Here is a 23,276-nt window from a genome sequence, read left to right as displayed (position 1 = left end):
AAGACCATTTTTTGTTAAACCATGGCAAATTCTTTGTGTGTGTGTGTGTGTTGTGTATGTATATATCACATAGAACGCATATATACATATATACGTGTATATATACACACATACGCATACACACACACATATATACATATATGTGTATATATATACACATATATGTATATATGTGTTCTATGTGATATATCTTTATCTCTATTAGATGATATGAGCAGGTAGAAGAATAGCAAAGGATATATTCAGAGTTGTTAACATAGTTTACAGGACTGAGGGTGGTTATAGGGATTGGGGGATAGGGTAAGGCCTCCAAGCCACACACCCAGGCCAGAGAAGAAGACTGTGCCAAGTAGATATATCATTGCTCTGCATCTGTATAAAATTGTATCTATGTGTCTATTATATACTTTGTTATTGAACACATTAAAACAATTTTTTAATGTTTATTTTGGAGAGAGAGAGAAAAAAAAATAGGGCGGGGGAGGGGCAGAGAGAGAGGGAGACACGGAATCCGAAACAGGCTCCAGGCCCCGAGCTGTCAACACAGAGCCTGATGCGGGGCTCGAACACTGACGTGCCTCTCGGAGCCTGGTTGTTCACCTGCGCGACGTGGTCACTGCAAAGTGTGTGACGAGCGGTAAAAAGGGACACGAGGGTACGTGAACACACCACATGCAGCGAGTAGACATTTAGTGACATTTTCCTTCATTTTGCTTGGTGCCCTGTCACTTCACCTGTGAAATGGGGGTAATTCAACTAAATAATTTTGCAAGTTTCTTCAGCCCCAAACTGAATTTGTCGGAACTGGTCTCCCCCCTCCCCCCACCTCCCCCCTCGTGCTTCTCGCCAGTCTCACTCCATCCCTGACTTCTTTCTTCCTCCTGTTCTCAAGCCCAGGACACATCGCCTGCCCCTGGGAAGACAGCAGCCATCCGTCTTTCTGCAGCCAAGCTTCCTCTCATACCCCTTCTCTTCACCCACCACCCTACCCACTCCCATTCACTCACTCACTCACTCACTCACTCACAAGACACTTGGAGCCTCCACTGGTGGCTGTGGATAGATCCTCACTCCTCGAATCCTTCTCCCTCTCATCCACCTTCCCATGTGCTCTAGTCAAGTGCAAGAGAGAGGGCGTGATCAGCAAAGCATCGAGGGCTGCTGGTGTATTTCTGTGGGCAGCCTCCCTTAATTAAGGGAGGCAGGTTCCAAAAATCCTCACAATCGGCAAATGGGAGAGATTTCCTTCGTATTTGAAATCACTGAACACGTTGCCTACAACTGGTCTGTCTTGATTTTTCCCATGCTCTTTCGATTACCATGCTTGCTACTAGGCAAAAACTTCAATCAAGTTTTAATTTATCTTTAATGCCTTTCCCTTAACAGCTGTTCTTCTCTCTTAACAAGAAAGTCAGGTCTGGAACCAGATGCATTTAAACCCATTTTGGGGTATCAAAAATATTCCAGTCCAGTGGTGGTAGTAAATATCAAACAATTGGATTGGCGTGGAGTAGGCAGGAGTGTCTGTTTGAAGCGTTAGTTTCTGTGCTGTAAATGCTCCCACCATGTGGATTTCAAGCTGTCAGCCAGGCTTGGCTGAATGGGGTCCAGCAGAGATGCTAACAGTTGGAGCCAGCTCCCCCACACCACCGAACCTAGTCCCCGTGCTCTTACTCTGCGTCTTGCCCCCGACTTGCTTCTCAGTCATTGTTTCTGACCTCAGCTAATAGCCCCAAGTCAGTCAGCCAAGAAGGATGCCTGACCAACACCGTTAACTCCCCCCTCTCCCTCACCCCCCACCACTTCACTAATCCCTGTTGCGATCTCTCCCACGGGGCTCTGGAATCTGCCCTTTTGTCCATTCCCCCCCGCCCACACCCCGGTCTGGTCCATCCAGTCCTCCACCTTCTCGGTGCTCCAGCACTGACCTTGATTCTGGTTTCCCTGCCTCCGTGCCTGTCCCCAGTAACCACTCTCCACTCTGCTGGCAGGGCCAGTCTGCCGAAACTTAAATTATATCATGCCAGTCTTATGTTTAAAGCCTTCCTACGGCTTTCCCTTGCCATTAGGATAAATCCCAAACCCTTAGCATGTCTTATCTGACACCCCCAGTAGCCCATGAATGGGCACTGTCACCTGGGCCTGCCTGCCTCTCCAGCCTCATTCCCCACCCGTGACTCACTTGCTCTCTTTGTCTAGCCGTTGGGAGCTGCTTTTATTTCCTCAAACACACCAAGCTCCTTCTTGACTCAAGGCCTGTCTTTTTGGAGGCACTGCTTCCTCTATCAGAATGATTACCTCTCCTCCCCCAGCCCTCAGCCGGCACCTCTTGTCCCTCAGGGATGCCCCCAGTGCGGTGTTACTGTGACTTCCTGGGGAAGGCCCTTGACGAGGTGGCTCCCATGCCTGCTTTGTCTTCTCCACACTGTGGGACTTCTTGAGGGCCTAGAGTGACACCTGTGTGGTCAGCTGTCACGTTCACAGCCTTGCCCACAGTACCTGCCATGGGTTTGGTGCCCCACCAGAATTGAATACAGTTCTTGCATTTATGCGAGCCCCAGTCCTCCCCTTAAAAGAGTAAGCTTTGCCTGGTCAAGCATGTTGTACTCGCTCTATTTTCTGTCAGTGGTTTATCAAGTTAGCACAGCAAGTAGCTGATGAATAATTTTTACTGCTAAATTTAACTTTTTTTTCTCCCCAGAGAGCATCTTGGAAGATGGCTTTCTATTTTCAATAAAGTCGTGTTGTTTTTCCTAACCAATTTCTTTTTCCCTCCTAGACTTCATCAGCTGTGTTTCCCAGCCGATATACGGAACTGTAAACATGAGCGTAACTTTGTACACATCGGGCTCTATACCCATTAAAGAGATAATGTGGAGGAAAAAAAAAGATAAAGTCGTAGAATGGGATGAAGAATTCTTAAAGCCCAGAGCTTACCCACCGTTTGTAGATAGGGTTCATCTGGACGTCACATCAGGAAACCTTACCATCTTCAATCTAACATCATCGGATGAAGAGGACTATGAAGTCGAACTTTCAAGCATTACCGATACCAAGTTCACCCTTTACGTGATTGGTGAGCATTCGATAAGTTGGTTTGTTTTACATGGCAAATTGCCAACTATTTTAAGAGACTAACACAAATGAATGGTTTATGAGGAATAAAAGGATTAGGTCTCTTGGGCTGTCAGGGTTTTCCTCTCCATCTGGCACACAGGGGCCAGTTTCAGTCCCCTTGTCATCCTCTGAGTGAGGAGGGGATGTGACCGAGGTGGAGAGGGCAGCCCCAGCTGGGTGGGGCTGCTGGCCTCAGCATCACTTGTCTTACTAGGAACATTCTGGAAAGGGATGGAGTGGCAGTCATGAGCTCAGAACTCTTTGAGCCCCTTTGATAGATGACGCTCTGTTTCCACCTGCACCCCACCCCAGGAGGTGGATTTTTTTTTTTCCTCTCCTATATCACTTTACACTGGAACTGGAGAGAGGGTATAGGTTCCTCCGTGCTGCTTGCCGATGCTTCTGGGTTCTTCTCCTTCCTTGTTGTCGTCAACTGTAAGGCCCGTGGGTACATCCCAATGGTTTTGGGTCCTTCGAATGCCTGGCTGCCTTTTGCTGTTTCTGATGTTCCTGCTGTCATTAATTCTTAGTGATTATAATATTAAATATGTAATTCTAGTATCCTGGCTTCTGAGTCCCTCAGCTCTCCCGTGATGATCTTGTCCTCCCTCCTACCACCCCGCCCACGGATAGAGCCTAGACGTTGTCACCACCACTCATTCTAAGCCCTCCGCTGTGACACGCCAGGTGTCCCACTGCCATGTGAAGCTCCTTTCTCCGCTCAACTCTGCCTTTCCTTCACTTCGTGTGGCCCCCGTCCTCCTGAGGCCGCCCAGGCATGCTCGCTCACTGGAAGGCCTGCCTAGCTTCCTTGCTCCCTTTTAAGTGGGTCGGACTCATATGGCCTGTCCAGCCAGTCTCAAACCAGTCTCATCTCATCCATCTCACACACCGTGGCTGCAGAGAAACCCATCGCCCCGCAGAGCCCCACACTGTACATTTCTGGTCACTCGCCTCAGTCAAGTCCAACGTCCCCTCTCCTCAAGCCTCGAACACCCCCCTTCTCCAGACCCAGTCCTCAGCTGACGGCTTCGCTTCTTGTTTCACTGTGGAAGAGAAGCCCTCAGAGGCGAATTTCCCCAGGACGTCACCCTCAGCCCTTCTGCCTACCTGCCCTTGAGCCTGCTGTCTCTCCCTGGTCACAGGACCAAGCCCTCCACTGTGCCCCGAGGCCCGCCTCCTGTCACTGCGCTCAGGGACATCTGCTCTGCTCCTGCGACAGTCTCCTCCGAGAGCTGCCAGCCCATCCCCACCAGCAGGCAGTATGCCATCAGATATTCATGCCATCACTGGGAGCCCTCTCGTGCCCCCTCCACCCCTCCAGCTGCCACCCACTTGCTGTCTTGAGTTTATAGAAAGTCCCCTTGAAGAGTTGTCTGTATTTGCTTTATAACCCCTTTCCTCCTGTTCACTTTAACCCACTCCAAACAGGCTTTCACTCCCTCACTGCACCAAAGCTCTTGACGTCCTCATTAACGAGACCAGAGATCCATTCATGCTCTACCCACGTCTTTCTTGCCGCCCAGCAGCATCCCACATAGCGGATCACTCCCTCCTCTTTGAGACCCTGCCTTCTCTTGGCATCCAGGACACCACCCTCTTCTGGTTGTAACTCACTAACAGTTCCTTCTCAGCTTCCTTGGCTGGTTCCCTCATCTTGCCAACCTCTTAGCCCTGGAGACTTTAAGGCATAAGCCACTCTTCTCTGCGCATTCACAACCCAGGTGGGTGAGCTCATCCAGGGGTCCGGCTTTAAATATCACTTTGTTGCCGATAATGCACAGATTGAGAGCTCTAGTCCAGCCCCCCACTGAGCTCCTTATGTGTGTTTCCAGCTGCTTACTGTGCATTTCCACTCGGACACCTGATTGGCCTCTGAAATACCACAAGTCCAAGAGTGAGCTCCTCAACTTTCCTCTGAAACCTGTTCCTCCCCAAATCTCCCCCAGCTTGGTTGGCGGGATCTCCACCCTTTCATTTGCTCAGGCGAAAGCCTTGGGGTCATCTTTGGCACTGTGCTTCTCTTTCTATTCCTCTTCCTCTTGAACACCATGTTTATTCCACCAGGAAATTTTTTGTTTTCACAGAATCTGACCACCTCTCAGCACTTCCTCTGGTGCTGGTCCAAGGCTGCTGCTTCCGCATCTGGAAGATTGCCGTGGTCACCTGATTGGTCGCCCAGCTTCCACCCTTGCCCAGTTTCCCCCCAGTTTCATTGAGACCTCATTGACATCTGTCACCATATAAGTTAAGGTATACAGCATAGCTGTTTGACTTACATATATTATGACCACACTTTGTTTTTAAATACAGGCAGCCAGAGTGATCTTAAAACAGAGGCTGGGGGATGCCATTCATCTGCCGAGAGCCTTCTAGTGGCCCCCTCTCACTCTGACCTGTAGTGGCCTGCAAGGCTGTATGGGATCTGACATCCATGGCCTTCTCTTTTTGTTCTCAGGCATCCGAGTGTTGCCCTTGCCTTTTGGCTGACTTTTCTGTGCTACCCACTGCCCCCATCCCAGCATTCACAGCTGAGTCTGTAGTCATCTCTCCCCTCTGTGGGATCCCAGGTTCACTTGTTTTCTCCCAGAAGAGGGTGTTGTTCTAGTCCTGCTGCCTCCATGCCAAAGGTGTTTTAAGAAGATCCAACCGGTGGCAAAGTGTGTAAGATGGTTCCCAGGGGATGGAGAAGAGGCAGAAAGTCCAATGTAGAAGTTCAAGTCTGGGCTCTCCAAGTCCTGTTTGAGGCAGTCTCAGTGGAACAGGGGAGGGGCGTGACAAGCTGGATAAACCACTGTTATTCACCAATTCACCTACCTGCTCTGCTGGAGACATTAGGAGGAAGAGAGACTTTCTCTCTTGTTCATCGTTACAGCCCCAGAGCTCAGTTAGGGACTTCAGTGGCTAGTAGGCATTCCACAAATATTTGTTCTAGCAATGAAAGCAATCAAACTAGGTGTCTGGGACGTGGGAGGTGCAGTTGACAGAAATGGGGGCTCTCAGACTGGGTGGCTGGTTTGTCCAGAAGAAGATCAACTCCATTTAGAAAAGTGAGGCTTGTTAGGGTATGCAGGCATTCTGTTAGAACCATGGATGCCTTTGATGAAGCAGAATTTTTAAAACATGCAGGTTTGGGATCTGGCAGTTTATAGAACTAGCAACTAAAAAGATTGATTTTGAATCTAGATGACAATGGAATCCTTTTTTTTTTTTTTAATTTAAATTCAAATTAGTTAACATACAGTGTAGTATTGGTTTCAGGAGTAGAACCCGGTGATTCGTCATTTCCATATGACACCCAGTGCTCATCCCAGCAAGTGCCCTCCTGAATGCCCATCCCCCATTTGGCCCATCCCCCCAGCCAACACCCTGCCAGCAACCCTCAGTTTGTTCTCTGTATTTAAGAGTCTCTAATGGTTTGTCTCCCTCTCTGTTTTATTTTTCCTTCCCTTCCCCTATGGTCATCTGTTGAGTTTCTCAAATTCCACATATGAGTGAAATCATGTGATAACTGTCATTCTCTGACTTATTTCGCTTGGCCTAATACACTCTAGTTCCATCCACGTTGTTGCAAATGGCAAGATTTCATTCTTTTTCATTGCTGAGTAGTTTTCTTGTGTGTGTGTGTGTGTGTGTGTGTGTGTGTGTGTGTGTGTGTACGTGTGTGTACACACACATACATATATCACATCTTCTTTATCCATTCATCAGTCAATGGACATTTGGGCTCTTTCCGTAATTTGGCTATTGTTGATAGTGCTGCTATAAATATTGGAGTAATGTGTCCCTTCAAATCAGTGTTTTTGTATCCTTTGAATAAATACCTAGTAGTGCAATTGTTGGATCATAGGATATTTCTATTTTTAATTTTTTGAGGAACCTCCATACTGTTTTCCAGAGTGACTGCACCAGTTTGCATTCCCACCAACAATACAAGAGGGTTCCCTTTTCTCTGCAACCTCGCCAACACCTGTCGTTTCTTGTGTCATTAATTTTAGCTATTTTGACAGTTCTGAGGTGGGATCTCATTGTGGTTTTGATTTGTATTTCTCTGATGATGCGTGATACTGAGCATCTTTTCATGTGTCTATTGGCCATCTGGATGTCTTCTCTGGAGAAGTGTCTATTCATGTCTTCTGCCCATTTCTTCACTGGATTATTTGTTTTTTTTCAGTGTTGAGTTTGGTAAATTCTTTATAGATTTTGGATACTAATCCTTTATCCGATTTGTCATTTGCAAGTAAGTATCTTCTCCCATTCTGCTGGTTACCTTTTATGGATTGTTTCCTTCTCTGTGTGGAAGCATATTTTATCTTGATGAGGTCCCAGTAGTTCATTTTTGCTTTTGTTTCCCTTGCTTTTGGAGACAGGTCAAATAAGAAGTTGCTGCAGCCGAGGTCAAGAGGTTGCTGCCTGTTTTCTCCTCCAGGATTTTGATGGCTTCCTATCTTACATTTAGATCTTTCATCCATTTTGAGTTTATTTTTGTGAATGGTGTAAGAAAGTGGTCTGATTTCATTCTTCTGCATGTCGCTGTCCAGTTCTCCCAGCACCATTTGCTGAAGAGATCATCTTTTTTTCTGTTGGATACTCTTTCCTGCTTTGTCGAAGATTAATTGGCCATGTATTTGTAGGTCCATTTCTGGGTTCTCTATTTAACAATGGAATGCATGTTAGGAGCTCTTTCATAGAGTTTGTAAAACAGTTCAAACACTTGAATTAATTTCTCTTTTTAAACTTGATGAAATGCTTAAAAATAACTTATTTTTTAAAATTCCACAGTAATTCCACAAAGGTGCTTGATTTCAGTAGTTAGATCAACTGGTGGATAGCCCTTAGGAAGCTGAATTTGCAAAACCCTGCAGAGGACCACAGTACGGGGGCGGGGGTGGGGGGTGGTTTTTCATCAGGAGGCAGTGATACTGGCAACATTAAATGTGGGACCCCAATTCCTGGCTTAAGAGTCTGGATTTTAGCCTGTGGCAGTGGGGAGCCCCTGTAGCCCATACTGGAACAGATAAGTGACTTGATAAAATCTGTTTTCGGATCATTAATAAGATGGTAGGTGTTTATGGTAAATTAGAGGAGACACCAGTTTGGAAGCTACTGTGATCATCCAGGGAGACAGAAGTGTTGCTAGTAGATATTTGGAAAGGAAAGAAAGGGAAAATATTTCTAAGAAAGAGCCAACAAAATTAGATTTTGGTTATAAAAAGACATAAGATGACTCGAGATTTCACGCTTCACACCTGAATGAGAAAACGATTGGTCATACTTTTTCGGGGGGTGGGGAGGGGAATGAGGAAGGCATACTTCCTTCAGGGTTTGTTAATGTTTAAGTGACTTGGTGATCTTCCGGAGACACGGGGCCTAACGGGAGATTTTCAGAAAGGATATTTTAGGCAGGGGGATTTCCTGGCACCCCCTAAATTCAGGCATCTACTTCCTTCTGTGTGTAAGTTGATATTTGGTTTCCTTCTTCCCTCAAAATCCCCTTCAAATTTCCACCACCAATGCTTATTACGTCTTGCTTTTTTTGGTTGCAGTAAAGATGGTGATGTCCACGTAAGTAGAATTAACTGCTCTATCCCTAAATAACCTAAAGCGATATGACTTTTTATTAGAGTTAATAGAAATGTACAAATGCGATCAGATGTGTATAAGCAATTCTCAGCCTTACAGAGCAGCGAGCTGAATCCATTCATTATAAATTGGCTGAGTTATCTTAGGGATGAAATAAGTGCCTTTCCTGCCAGTTTAATGCTGCTTCAGGTACAGGTGGAACTAACATTTGTTAGCAATAGCTGTGGGAATTCTAATGGGCAGTGTAGGACTGTGAAGCTTACAGACAGAGATCTGAGTTGTAGGAGCTCTGAGCCTGATGCTGCAGGAAGGTTTGCATGCTTTTTGGTGAGCGGGACGGGCTCTTTGAGGTTTGCTTTCTGGCCACAGAGGTGTAATGAGACCACCAGAAAGAGCTTCTATTCAGTTAAGTGAGCTCTAACAACATGGAAAATAATACAAAGTCTTCCTTTCAAATGTCCTTTCAGATTACTTTTATATTCCACTAGACTTCACAGTCTTTAAAGTATTCTGTTTTACAGATGAAAATGAGACGGATTTAGCAACAGGTTTTCCCATCTGTAGAACAAGAGGCCTGGGCTATATGATGCCTTAAACGTGTTCCAGCTACCGCAAGGGCCGCGGTCACACCACTCTCCAGGGCCAAAGCTCACACCTCCCAACTCCTGGTGGTGTTACACACCCTCCTGGGGAGCCTCTCCTTCTTGTCCTGTGCTCTGTTACAGCTGGCATCTCTGTGCCGGCACTGCATGGTGATCCATATGGCAGGAATTATCTGTATTATCTCATTTCATCCTTATCAGAATCCTAAAGGGGACATACTATTTGTTTCTTTATTGCACAGGAGAGGAAACCTAGGTAGGGAACGGGACCAGGGGGGGTTGTGATAAGGTAACTTCCCAAAGGCAAATGGTGTGAACCCAGGCAGTCAGGCTCTTAAGTCCATGCTTTTAGGCACCACACTGTTCCTTTTTCGGAGGGGAGCTGATTGAAGGATTTACATTTTATAGAGTGGAGAGGATAATTTGAAACTGCCTCCCTGAACGTATCCATCCATCCATCCATCCATCCATCCACCATCTATCCCTCCATGTGTCCAATATCTGTTCTTCTAGAGGAGCCACCTGTGCTCCATGTGTTATGTCAGATGCTGTGGTTGAGAGGCGAGTGATATCTAGCCTTTACCCTCCAAAGATGCACAGTCTGGGGGCTCATGAGGCACGTCTTTTCAGTCTAGAAAGTGTTTGATGACATACTAGACGTTGACCGTACTGGATCAGTGAGCAAGAATCTGTAACAGAACACACGGAGCACCCGCATCCGGGTCACCTGGGGTGACGGGGCCCAGCAATCTGCATTTTTAACACATACCCTCGGTGATCCTCATGCACGTTAATATTTGAGAAGCTCTTCTATGGAACATTTCTAAGGAACTAGAAAACTCGGTTTCATGCTGCTGGGAAATGCCCAGCCCAGTTGCAGAGGCAGGCACAGGAACACGCAGAATCTGGAACCATCAGGTGTGTTTCTCAGCTACATGGAGACACACAGGGCTGCTTGGAGGTGCTTCAGGCGCCGATCTCCGAGTGTGGGAGGCAGGACGGACCTGAGGAGGCCGAGGAGGAGGGCTCTGGGCTTCCCAATTTTGAGTCAAGAGAACAACTGCTTATCCTCCTGAAGGATATTGGTCTGTTGCTTACAATTTAATTTGGGGAAAGGTTTCCATTGCCTTCTTTGAGTCCCCATCTAACAAGTTATGTGAGCTGGATTAAACCTAACAACTGAAGAAGCCCCAAGCAGAAAGGGAAGTCATGTGTGACTCAGGTCTCACTTAACTGAGTGAGAAAGGAGTGTTGACAAAATTGGCGGGGCGGGGCGGGGGAGGAGAGGAATTGAACACTTCCAGTTTTTAGAGTATATTAGGTTACTAATTAGAACATAAGCATTCCTTTGCCTTAGAAAATATCATTTTTAAATGGCAGCATAGATGAACATTAATTTGCTTTAATTTGCTTTTTAGTAGATATTCATAATGTATGGAAATTTTATTATCCAAATGCTACCATCACCATTTTCTGGATAGTCTGTATATTTGTATGTGTTTTCTCAAATTTCTTTGGGTTAGTTGTTGGGCCAAAGTAGAGATGCAGGAAGGCATATGAATTAACAAAGGAAAGAATAGCTAATAGGATAAACTAGCATTGCAGTTCTTAACCCATCCTTTTTCAAAATTTTTTTTTAATATTTGTTTATATTTGAGAGAGAGAGACAGCGACAGAGAGACAGAGCACAAATGGGGAAGGGGCTGAGAGAGATGGAGACAGAATCCGAAGCAGGCTCCAGACTCCCAGCTGTCAGCACAGAGCCCGACGTAGGGCTTGAACCCACGAGCGGCAAGATCATGATTTAAGCTGAAGTCGGATGCTTAACTGACTGAGCCACCCAGGCACCTTGCCTCTATAGCCAGCAGGGAGCACTTGCTACAGGAAGGCTGGGAGTAAGGCCTCTAGACTGGCAGGTCCGTGACAGGTGCCGTCCCCTACTCTACTTATTATCAGGGCCTCCCCACAGTATAGCTGCACCAGATGTTTTGCAGACACTGTTAAGTCAGACGTCTTTTACAATTAAGCATTTTTAGGTTTTAGAAAGGTGGTATTAACTCTTTCCTCTCTGTATGTTACAAAGCACCCACTTAGTTTGGGGGACCGCCCCATATTCAAGCACATGAACATTTTTGATACAACATGATAATGAATATTTGAAGTGAGAAGAATAAAAACAAATCCTCATGTCAATTCAGATCAGGATTTGCAGCTATGCGACGTTGCTACTATCTTGGGTAATATCTTTTGGCTCTCTGAATTGAGGATAAGGGATGTGGTGCCTGTATGTAGTCTGAATGTGAGCAGGTAGGTCTGACCCAGGAGAAGAGAGAGTTCTCTCCCCTTGGAGCTCAAGGAAGGTGGTCGGCTTGCCTTTTCTTTTTTTTTTTTTTCCAACGTTTATTTATTTTTGGGACAGAGAGAGACAGAGCATGAATGGGGGAGGGGCAGAGAGAGAGGGAGACACAGAATCGGAAACAGGCTCCAGGCTCTGAGCCATCAGCCCAGAGCCTGACACGGGGCTCGAACTCCTGGACCGCGAGATCGTGACCTGGCTGAAGTCGGACGCTTAACCGACTGCTCCACCCAGGCGCCCCCGGCTTGCCTTTTCAAGCTCATAAGGAAGTTGGGAGCTCTTCATCTATTTGGAGAAGATGAGTCTAAATATTACTCTTTTCTGGACTAAATATTACATTTCTTTTTTTTTTTTTTTCCAGAGCCTCTTCCATTTCCAACACTAAATTGCACAGTCACTGCCGAAAACATTACAGTCCGCTGCAGGATCCCGGAAACCTACAGCAGCCATAGAAACCTTATAAAGTACTCCTGGAATTGCTTCTCGGAACAGTGTCAAAATAGCACCAATTCATCTGAAGTTTCTATTAAGAGGGAGAGTGATCTCTCACAGGAAATACAGTGTATCATCAGTAATCCGTTGTCCAAACAGGCATCATCACTGGTTTTAGCAACCTGTGTCCCAGGTGAGTACATTTCCAAATGTGTCACGGCAGAGATACCGTAGGCAAGTGTGGTCCAGGGACCGCTGGTGGTTTGTGAGTTTCAAACCACAGATGTAGTGGCTGACCTACATTTCACAAATCTGATGCGTAAAAGAAGTTACAGTTTTCACTCCATTTTAACGTACAGCTAATATTTCATAGCCCTTTCTGTGTCCGGCATCATTCTAATATATTTGTTAATTAATTCAGTCCTCACACAACTGTGTGAGTTGGCTACGAGTGACGGTCTTGATTTTCTGGGGAGAAGCCAAGACAAAGGGAGTTTACTTTGATTGCCTAAGGTCAACAGCTAGTGAGGGACAGAGGCTGGTTTTGCAATCAGTCCATCTGGCTCCGGAGCCCATGCTCTTAACTATTCACAACACCACTCCATAATTTCTTAATAACCATCGGGTTCTTGAGGGTTGCATGTGTGCCGCAAAGAATGTGCATTTGGTACGTTTGTCTAGGCTCACGCTCCGTGAGTAGCATGACAGTGTGCCTTCCTTGGCTGTGCTCCTTTTATTTTGTTTAACATGTACATTTGTAATTTGCAATTTTTATTTTCAGTTTTTGACAATATATCCCCAGTTCACAGACAGAAGGATCAGCGATTTGAAAGTGGTTCATTAAAACATAAAAGAAGAGATGAAAATAGTAACCACTCTAATTCAGAATAATATCATAATTATAGATAGTGAACAGGATTCCAGCTCTAGAATATGAGCTTCCTTGGGTTAGGAGAGGGTGATTCTGTGAATCGATTTTTTTTGAATAAACAATTGAAACAGAAAAAGGCAGTTCGTACACCTAATGAATATAAAAAACTTGAATTAGATTTGATTATTGAGCCATTCTCCCTGAGTCCGCCATGTATTATCCTTCTTGAAATCTTTCAAATAACGACATGGAGGTGTTAAGGTAACTATATCATTTTCAGACAAAGCAGCATGACTTCCTGGGTAAAACCAACAAATACTTCCAGACAAAGTGTAAAATGAGGTCCAGTTCATCACTGATGGTTTTGGTCTCTGAGGACAGAGAAAAGACCAAACCCACAGAAGTGCCACTCAAAGCGGCACCATTCGTACAAGTCGCACGATTGTCCAGAAGATTTGAAAGCCAGCTGCAAAATCAATAACTTTGTTATGCTTGGAGCAAACGTTTCTCTATTACTCCCACCTAGTGGGTGTCGTGTGATATCCCAGCCGTACAGTGTGGAAATGCAATCTGCATGCTAGCACATAGTTGCCTTGTTGTGGGAACAGAAAACAGAACCAGTGTGCTTTTCTGGCTTTGGCGTGTGTGTAAGGCACATAACCAACAAGAGAAGGAAAGGATTTTATGCAGAATGAACAAGCAATTTGAAATCTGGAAAAGCTTCGCATGTCCCAAGAGGCAAATACTTCGAAGGAAATAATTTCTGAATAAGATCCTCTATAGGATGATATGGAATACTTTAATTAAGAGAATTTCCAGCATTTTGCCCTTGCATAGGTTTTCATTTAACCTTTCTCATTAGAATTGAATGCCCAAATAAGATGCCCTTCCCTGTAGATACCACCAGAAAAGAGTGTCACCAATTCGTCCCTCTCATTGATATGGTATAATGCTGATTTGCAAACAAACCCTTTTTGTTATTAGGTAATGGTGATTCACTCATCTTTCTTTTACACTTCCTCCCAAACTGATAGTTCACACCGCATTATAGATTTTGAAAGTTTGAGAAACATTGCCACATAGTTCTTAGGTCATTTAAATCCTCGAGTAGTGCTGACATCGGAGACCTATATCTGGAGTCCCTCAAAGCAAATGTTGAAGAACCCTTTTCTTTCCCCCCCATTTCTAACCTAATGATCTTAATGGTTCTTTTCAACAATAAATGTCTCTCTCTCTCTCTCTCTCTCTTTTTTATACCATGGATGAGTTTTGAATACTTTTCTGTAGAGTTGCATGTATCGTAACAGATAGAAATTCATGTGCATCTAATGGTTAAATAGTCTTTCTTTTTTAAGTGCTGATTTTTTAAATCTAGACTTTTAACACTTGGTGGATGAAACGTAACTCACACTGACCAGCCTGTCACCCTTCACAGACCCCTCCCCCAGTTGACCGTCTTATTTGTTGCTCACAGCCACCGTTCTAGACTGGCTGGACAGGAGTTGTTGTTTACCTTTTGAGAGTGAGGAGACAGGTTCAACCGGTGGGGTGATTTCCCCAAGTTCACTTATGTAACGGAGATAGAATTAAAATTTAGGTCTTTGAATTCTGGAAGTTGTTTGTTTCATTTTCTTCCCATGACATCATCCTGATTCTGTGTCTTAAAATAAGTCAAATTAAGAAAAAATATTTGACTCCTTCACAGGGATTGGCTGGCAAAAACCATACCATGTGGAATGATAGTACAGACTATGGGGGGGTCTATAGGACCAGGGATGAGGTTTGTTCAATAAGTAAATTATAGGGGCACCTGGGTGGCTCAGTCATTTAAGTGTCTGACTTCGGCTCAGGCCATGATCTCAAGGTTTGTGGGTTCAAGCCCCGCGTCGGGCTGTGTGCTGACAGCTCAGAGCCTAGAGCCTGCTTTGGATTCTGTGTTTCCCTCTCTGTCTCTGCCCCCCTCCCCTGCTCATGCTCATGCTCTGTCTCTCTCTCAAAAACAAACATTAAAAAGAATTTTAAAAAAATAAGTAAATTATAAGGGGAAGAAAAACAGAGGTGATGGGGAGCTTAGAGATTAAAGACATTTAAAACGCCTATAATTAATTACAATATATGCACCTTGTTTGATCCTGATTCAAACAGAAGAAAGTGAAAAAAATTGGAGATTTAAGTGGTGACTGCATATTTGATTATATTAAGTGCTTAATTATTTTTTTAGGTACGATAAAGACATGGTTATGTTTTACAAATAATCCTTATCTTTTGGAAATATATACTAAAATGTTTATGACTTAAAAATTGTGCTCTCTGGAGTCGAACAGGGTCTCTACCTGCGTCGCAGTGAGTGGGAAGGGAGAAGGATAGAGCCCAGTCCTTCCCTTTATTTATTTATTTGTAAAAATACTTATTTGTTTTTAGGAAAGCACACGTGGGGGAGGGGTAGAGAGAGGGGGACAGAGGATCCGAAGCGGGCCCTGTGCTGACAGGCTGACAGCAGCGAGCCCAATGCAGGGCTCGAACTCAAGAACCTCGAGATCATGACTTGAGCCAAAGTCAGGCGCTCAGCCGACTGAGCCACCCACGCGCCCCTCAGTCCTTCCTTTTCAAGACCCACCCAGTGTGGCATGCATCACTTCCAGTGCCACCCGCTTGGCCAGACAGAGTTCACGGCCACGGCTGCTGGGGGAGGCTAGGAAATGTCCTCCTTAGCTGGTGGCCATGTACCCATTTAAAACACAAGGGCTCTATTACCAAAAGAAAATGGGGAGATTGGGTGTTGGGAACCGATCGATGCTTCTACCACAATGACTATAACCTATATCATTTTAAAACAGAGACAAAATCAGAAAAATGTAAAGACGGCTATAAGTAGTAAATATTAGTAGATGTTCTTGCTTTCTTGCACCTCACCGGGCATCTCATGTCCTCCTTGGGGAATATGCAGCTAATTTAGAAATTCTGGGTCTCAGCCAGAGGACACGGTGTCTCAGAAGACCGTGATAGTGGCAGACATTGGGAGAAGTGGTTCAGGTTAGGGTACATTTTGAAAATATAGCCACAAGGAATTCCTAATGGTTTGAGTGGGGGAGGAGTTTCTCTAATAAGAAATGTGCAGATGACTCCTAGCTTTCTAGCTCAAGCCCCTGGACGAGCAGTGGTGCCATTTACTGAGACTGGAGAGTGGAACAGCAGGTGTAGGGAGGAAATAAGTTTGGTTTGGGACATGTTTCAGGTGCCTGTTAGATTTCAAATGGAGGCGTCAGACAAGGCGCTTCGACTTGTGAGTCTAGGTTTCTGGTGAATAGTTAGCATTGGAGAAATAAGTTCGGGCATAATCAGTGCATAGTTGGCATTTAAAGCCATGGGACCAGATGAGATCACCTACTGAGCAGATATGACAGAGCACTGGACTAGGACCGAGTCTCAGGGACTCTGGCATTTAGAGGCTGTTGAGAGGAAGAGGGTCCAGCAAAGGAAACTAAAAAGGACCACCAGGGAGCCAGGAAGAAGACTCTAACATCGTGGCATCCCAGGAGCCAGGTGAAGAGGGCTTTAGCACCTGTCCGTGCAGCGGACAGGTCACGAAGGATGAGCAGAATTAAGAACTTGTATTACTGTCATTGTTGTCTGCCCTGAGTATCTGCTGTCCTGGAGTGGTGGCAGGATCTGGCATCATCCATGGGAGAAAGGTTTTTGGAAGGGACTGGGTCAAGTAGCCTTACATTCAACTGTTCAAAAAAAATTTTTTTTAAGTATCAAGTGGCTTAAAAATATAGACGACTTCTTTTACATTAAAAAACAAAAATCCAAGATAGGCAGCCCTGGGCATATTGCTGCTTGATGAAGTTGTCAGAGACCCAGGAACAGCCCAGCTCCTTCCGCCTTCCCCACTATTTCAGGCAGGAAGATCCAGAAAGGAGTCGAGGCTTGGGAAAAATACCACACAGCCCTTCCTATATCTCATTGGCCAGCACTTAGTCACGGCGTCAAACCTAGCTGCTTTCTTGCAGCTAGAAATTAATCTTTTAGTTGAGTGATAGTATGGCCAGCTGAAAATCTGAATTCTGTTACTAAAGAGGGGAGAATGAATATGTGGGGTAACTGGGGGGTAACAGCAGTTTCTGGCCAGGGGGCCTCTCAAGTCAAACCACTAAGTGACTTCCTGTTTGTGGTAACCCATCTGTGTTCCTGCTACGAGGAAAGGGTGTGGGCTCGCATTCTCCGTCTCTTTATTCACTCGCTTTCTCCCTCCACTCCCTGCTCCCTTACCATTTGTGGGTGCTGTCAGCGACCCCAACCTTCCCTTCGCAGTGCTTTGTCATCATTTTGTCGTATCCTTAAATATTCTGCCTTTTGATTTTTAGTAGCTGGATAGGGTCCGCCTTGTAAACACCGTACTTTTCAGTTGAGGACACTTGGGTTGTTTTTGCTTTTTGATACTATAAGGAAAGCTGCGGTAAATACCTTTGTGCCTTTTTTGGAGGGAGAGGAGGGGCACATCACTGATGGTTTCTGTAGGTTAGCATCTTAGAAATGGAATGGTGGGGTCAAAGGATGTTAGTAGAGATACCGGTAGCATCTACTCAATAGGTTGACAATAAAAGCTAATAGCTAATAGTGCTCACAACTGCCCTATGAGATAGGCATACTCCTCAATCCCTTTACAGTCACCCCTCGAGGAAACTGAGGCACCAAAAGGTTAATATTGAGTACTCTCTCAATATTGTAATATTCAATTAAGGCCCGTTAGGCACTACAGCCAAATTGCCTTGCCAAACACATAATGCTGAGTTCAGCTTCCATAGGCAATGTGGGGTGGCCGAAAACACAACTTCTAGTGCATCGTTTGCGTCTTTCAATAGGTAACACTGGGCCTGCAGTGTGTCAGCTTTGTGCGTGTAAGTTTATTTAGAAACGCAGTCAAGTCTCTTTATTTCCAGTAGTTCTGTTTTATAAAGTCACTGTGAATATGGAATTAGTGAATGCTGAATGTTGCTTCTGGGAAATGCAGGGTTAGGTTTCCTGCAAGCTTCTGGTGACACATTTTTGCAAGAAATCAACAAATAGTCTTGTTTTGTGTGTGTTTCTATTTAAAGACCCCTGGTTTAATATAGATTGTTGACTCATTAACTTTGGACTCACGGCCAGCAGCACTATGACTTAGGCCTACGTGAAGCTTCTCTGACACACGCATTTTCTCTGGAAGGCACATCCCAGCCCTCTGATATAAGGAGAATCAACTGTATCTCTGTTTTCATCAGTCCAACTAATTATATTTCTTTTTTTACAGATAATTCAAGGCACAGTTTTGCGATTATAGCAGCAGTGTTATTTGTGGCGATACTGGCAGTGTTTGTATTGCTGTATAGAAGAGGTATGTATACGTTCTCTTAAAAAAAAAATAAGTTTTGGGCACCAGGGTGTCTCAGTCGGTTAAACATCTTGATTTCGGCTCAGGTCGTGGTCTCCCTGTTTGTGAAATCGAGCCCAAGTCAGGCTTCCTGAGCCTTCCTGAGTCTCCCTAGAGATTGTGGGCCAACCTAGAAGGCAGACTGTATGCTCTGGAGAACTGGTGACCTGTTCACATCCTGTTCTTTCCCGGTGACCAGAAACCCTTCCTTCCTCAAGTCCCAGAGGGCACGGACCAGGTTGTACATGCGAAGAGTAGGTGTTCTTGAAGCCCCGACACCTTCCATCTGAGCCTTTGCCAGAAAGGCTATTTGCAAGACTGAGTGCGACTCCCTCGGGGAATGCTGAGGAGTAAGCTTTCAGCCAGGGGATGGCATGTGGGATCCATGCCATTTCACATTCATGTCACGGACCAGGTTTGCCAACTTAGGTGTCGTGTTCCCTAGACTTGCACTGTTCAGTACAGCAGGTGTTAGCCGCACGTCGTGGTTTAAATATCGAATTTCATTAATTACATTTAACTGAAATTCCTTTCTTCATTTGCACTATCCACACATTAAGGGCTTGGTATCTACGTAGAGCTAGTGGCTACCGTAATCAGGCCAGGTAGAGAATTCCATCATTACAGTAAGTTCCATCAGTCCGTGCTGACCTATACTATTATTGGTGTATCGCCATTAGAATATGATTTCCCAGGGCTACTGTTTCCATGTTACAGGGCGCAAATACCACGAAGATCCCTGGGTAACAGATTACTAGTCAGTAGATTCTCCTCTAAATAAGAGATAAAAAGCAGCTCAAGAAAGTTTTGAGGCTTTGTCACCAATGAGTAAAATACCTGGGGAGCTCCAGTGTGCTCTTAAGAAGGTTATTTTCAATCCCCAATGGCAGCACTGTCGCTAACGTCCCTTTAACAGATTGGTCCCCCAGAAACTAAAAGCAGTCTCCGCTGAGAGTTGTGGTGGGTCTGTCACCAGAATTCCTGACCCAGAGAAAGATGGTACTAAGTGCCCATATAATTCCAAAGCAGTTGGTTGATTTAACTTAAAAAAAAAAAAAAAAAAAAAAAAAAATTCATTCAGCGGAGAGAGAATGACTCCTGCGGTCAGTGCCGATAGCACTGAATAACCTGAAAAAAAAACCGTCTTGAAAAAATACTTCAGCTGGCTTCACCACCCTGAAGCCATACATTGGAAAGGGTGGGGCATTTGGCGTGGGGCCTTCTCAGGGGGCCAGGTGAACGTAAGCAGCTCCGGGGGTGGGTTGCAGGTGACAGACCCCATTACAAGTTCAGTCAAGCCTGTGGACTATGCTGCTGGGCCGCTGGCATGGCTCCAGATGAGGGCTCATTCCTTTTATGGAAGGAGGATGCCTTTTGTGGATATGTACGTGTGTGGAAGCCGTATCTTAATGTCCGAAACTGTGCTGTCCAAAATGGCAGCCATGAGCCACATGTGACTGTTGAACCCTTAGAACGTGGCAGTCCAGAGCGAGATGTGCTGTAAATGTAAGATACACAATGGATTTACAAGACTTCATATTGAAAAAGGAATGTAAAATAGCTCATTAGTAATGTTTGTGTTGGTTACACACGAAAACGATAATATTTTTAATGTGTTGGGCTACTCAGTAAGATACACTTTGAAAACTAATTTTACCCAGTTCTTTTTACTTTGTAATGTGGCTGCTGAAGTGTTTAGATGACTTGTGTGGCTCACATATCCCTGGGCGGTGCTGGCCCACACCATTCTGGTCTCCCTTTCATCTGTAGCCTTGTGCGTGAGCCGCTGTAGAGATACTCGTTTTGTTGACAGTTTGGGGGTTTGTTTTTCTATCGTCTGATGACCAATTTCGGAACAACTCTCTGGATGACCTCTGTAGTTAGTTTGACGTAAGCATTTAGGAGAGCAGCTCGACAGGGCTGTGGTTTAGTTTTCCAGATTCCGGTCGTAACTGCAGATTTCAGCTTGTCTTTTCAGTTCTGTAACTGAGATGGAAATTTCTTCATTTGTAGATTTTCTGAAACGTGGTGGAGAAAGAGACAGAACTGAGTAAGTACCCTGTAGACTGTGCGGGGCGGGGTGGGGGCGAGGGGGTGTGGAATTGTATATTGTGTGCCTGAACTGGAACAGCCCTGATATAGAGTGCCTTTTGCTTGGGAACCACGTGCTGTGTGCTGTCACTCGTCTTGAACGCTAGCATCAGCAGGGACATTAACCACAGTTCCTTAAGCACCACCGGACTAGGCGCTTTCCACCTGCCTCCCTCTCACGCCCTCTCAGTGGGCCTCGCACGGGGCTATCGTTACTACCTGCTTAGAGACAGCGACAGTGGGAGGAAGGCAGGTCCTCTCACCAAGCGGTCGAGCTGGGATCCAAATCTGGGTCTTCGGACTCCAAGGGGTATACTGTTAGCCTCCTCCTCCCATCCCAGGAGACTTAGACTGAGGATGGGGTTCACTTTGGGAGCCAGGGTCAGGGCCGGGCCGGCATCATGAACAAAGGATGGGACCCAGACATAGGTAACAGCAGCAATGTTGCCTGAATCGCCACAAGGAGGCTCCAGAAGGGCCTCTGTCCCCTGCCAGGCCCCTGGCGCTCAGGGAGAGGGGCCCAGGAGCTGGGCTTTAGGGGGCAATGGGAAGAGTCAACGCTCAGGGCCATAAAGGGTGGGATAGGGGCAGCACATGTCCGTGGATAGAGGAAGATGGGGCTAGACCGGCAGGTGGGGCCAAGCCAAGATACTGAGAGAGAGTGGCCGAGAGTTTGTCACATTTGTTTCTGGGAAACCACTGAGGATTTCTGAGCAGAGCTACGCTTTAGGCACAGCCCTCTGCTGGCACGGCCGAGGGTACGTTAACAGACACGAGGCTGGAGATGGGGACACTGGTCAGTGGGTAACGAAACAATCCAGCTGAGCGGAGAGGGCCTGAACCAAGGTGGTCATGGTGGAGATACGTGTGGGGGGCTGGGTGTGGGAGGAAGTGTGGAGGTCGTATCCATGGACTTTCCACGGAGAGTGTAGGCCCCCCCGGGGGTTCCCTTCCCTTCCAGCTCACCTGTCATGGGCCTCAGACAGGTCACTTAAACTCTCTGTGCCTCAGTTGTCTCGTGTGGAAAATGGGCATAACAAAGATAGAGAAGTCAGAGTAAGAGTGTAGGTGATAATAGTGTAGAAATAACAACATATACACACAAGTCAATACAAATAAAATGCTTAGAACAAGTGACTGGCTCCAAATGGTAGTTAGTAAATGTCACCATGCCATCATGGTTATGAATTTTATTGTCATTCAGGAAAGAAGCCATAAATGACAGGAATTCTGACCCCAGGAGACGGTTGCACCCCGCCCCGTAGCAGAGGAACCAAACAGGGCTCTTGTTTGGGTGAGTCTGCACTGTGGCTGGCTGAATTTGGGGTGTGGGCACCTTGGGTAGCGAGGCCTGGCATGTAACTGCAGAAGTAGCTGCAGGGGCCGGGGCTGGAGGCACAGATTGGGGCACGTCTTCATCAGGACGGTGACTGATGCCCTGACGTCTGAGGTCAGCAAGAAAGACAAACTCAAGGCCCAGGGGTGGCGGGTAGAGGCAGAGGAGCGGGGGAGACAAGTCGGGGGGGGGGGGGTGGTGGGGAGGGAGAGCCAGGGTGGGCCCTGCCAGAGATCCTCGGGGAGCAGGCTGCATATGAAAGGTCAGGAGAGGCCAAGTGTGAGGACAGGTGGCCGCGACCTTTGGCTTTGTTAAGTGAGTTGCTGACTTTGAAGAAAGCCACTGGCTCAGCGGTTGGGGTGGGATTTGGGGGAGGACCACTGTGCGGCTGTGGGCACCTGCGTGCATTAGGGCCCTCGGGCTCTGGAGTTTCCTTCCCTCCCAGCTGTCGGGCGGGGCATGCCCAGCTTACCAGGGAAGCCAGCTGTGGCAGGAGGCCTGGGGCGGCAGCTCTGTAAGCTGCGGGCTCAGGCTGGGCAGGGACAGTGAGGCTGTGAGGGGTTGATGGGCCAGGAGGCCGTGCGGAGAGGCCTGGAGAGGGGTTGAGCGACAGTAGATGAGGCGAGGAGCAGGCGTGCCGGCAGGGACACGGGGGTGGGGGAGGAGGGCAAGGGGTTATGGTGCGAGATGGGTATCTCAGATTGGCAGCAGTAAGCAGAAGTGCCAGGGGAGGGCGAGAGTCTGGGTGGGTCTCTGCTGAGACCCAGCTAGTTATGGCGGAGGTGTGGCCATGAGAACAGTGACTGGGAATGTGGTTCAGGGAGGGCTGTCGGCCAGGGCCCCTGGGAGAGGTGATGGAGTGACCCAGAACTCATGCCTTTACCTGCTCCTTTATTCATTCAGCAAACTTGCACGGAGATCACTCGAGCAAGGTCAGGCACTATGTTAGCTGATGGCTGGAGATCATGTATCCAGTGAAGCTAGACCTTGCGTGGGATTCAGAGAAGGTGTATGTTAGAGTTCCCACCTCCGAGAAGCTTGCGGCCACATGGGAGAGCATGAACGAGCATATACGCAGAAGGGCTTGGGCACGGGGTACTGGGCCAGAATGTGTGATGTGGATGGTCAGGGCTGGGCAATCAGCCAAGGGGAGGTGAAGAAGCCAGAATAATCGTGAAGACTGAGGGGAGCAGGACGTGAGTTAGATCTTCAAGCCAGAGTGTGGTGGAAAAGGCATTCCAGCCCGGAGAAGCAGCAGAGGCAAAGACATGGAGGGGAGCTCGACCCTCGTGGTTTATTTGATGGAGAGATCACCCTGCTTAGCATCAAGCTGAAGAAATGCAAAAGAGGGAAGTCTGGGGCATTATGATAGAGTGGTATGGGAAGAGGGAGCCATTGTAGGTTCTTGAGCAGGAGAGTTTTGAAAAGCACGAAGAGCTGTGCTTTGGAATACTAAGCCTAGGATGGTAAAACTG

At 46.5% G+C, this 23,276-nt stretch overlaps 1 protein-coding gene across 2 annotated transcripts in view; it reads left to right on the top strand.

The window, feature by feature from the left end:
- CD58 (CD58 molecule) overlaps window positions 1-23,276 on the top strand; it is a 39,644-nt gene that overhangs the window by 14,333 nt on the left and 2,035 nt on the right. The window contains exons 2-6 of one of the 2 annotated variants that reach the window (XM_027060820.2): window positions 2,780-3,076; window positions 12,020-12,283; window positions 18,255-18,338; window positions 20,388-20,424; window positions 21,670-21,759. In XM_027060820.2, the coding sequence (XP_026916621.1) occupies window positions 2,780-3,076; window positions 12,020-12,283; window positions 18,255-18,338; window positions 20,388-20,424; window positions 21,670-21,730 (743 nt within the window). In that variant the 3' untranslated portion in view covers window positions 21,731-21,759. The remainder of the gene's footprint in view (window positions 1-2,779; window positions 3,077-12,019; window positions 12,284-18,254; window positions 18,339-20,387; window positions 20,425-21,669; window positions 21,760-23,276) is intronic. The other variant, XM_053214663.1, reaches the window with a different exon arrangement.

This window comes from Acinonyx jubatus, chromosome C1, assembly GCF_027475565.1.
Source record: "Acinonyx jubatus isolate Ajub_Pintada_27869175 chromosome C1, VMU_Ajub_asm_v1.0, whole genome shotgun sequence".
Classification (NCBI taxonomy): Eukaryota; Metazoa; Chordata; class Mammalia; order Carnivora; family Felidae; genus Acinonyx; species Acinonyx jubatus.
The sequence above is the reverse complement of the archived record's forward strand: the minus strand, read 5'-3'. Positions and strand labels throughout refer to the sequence as shown.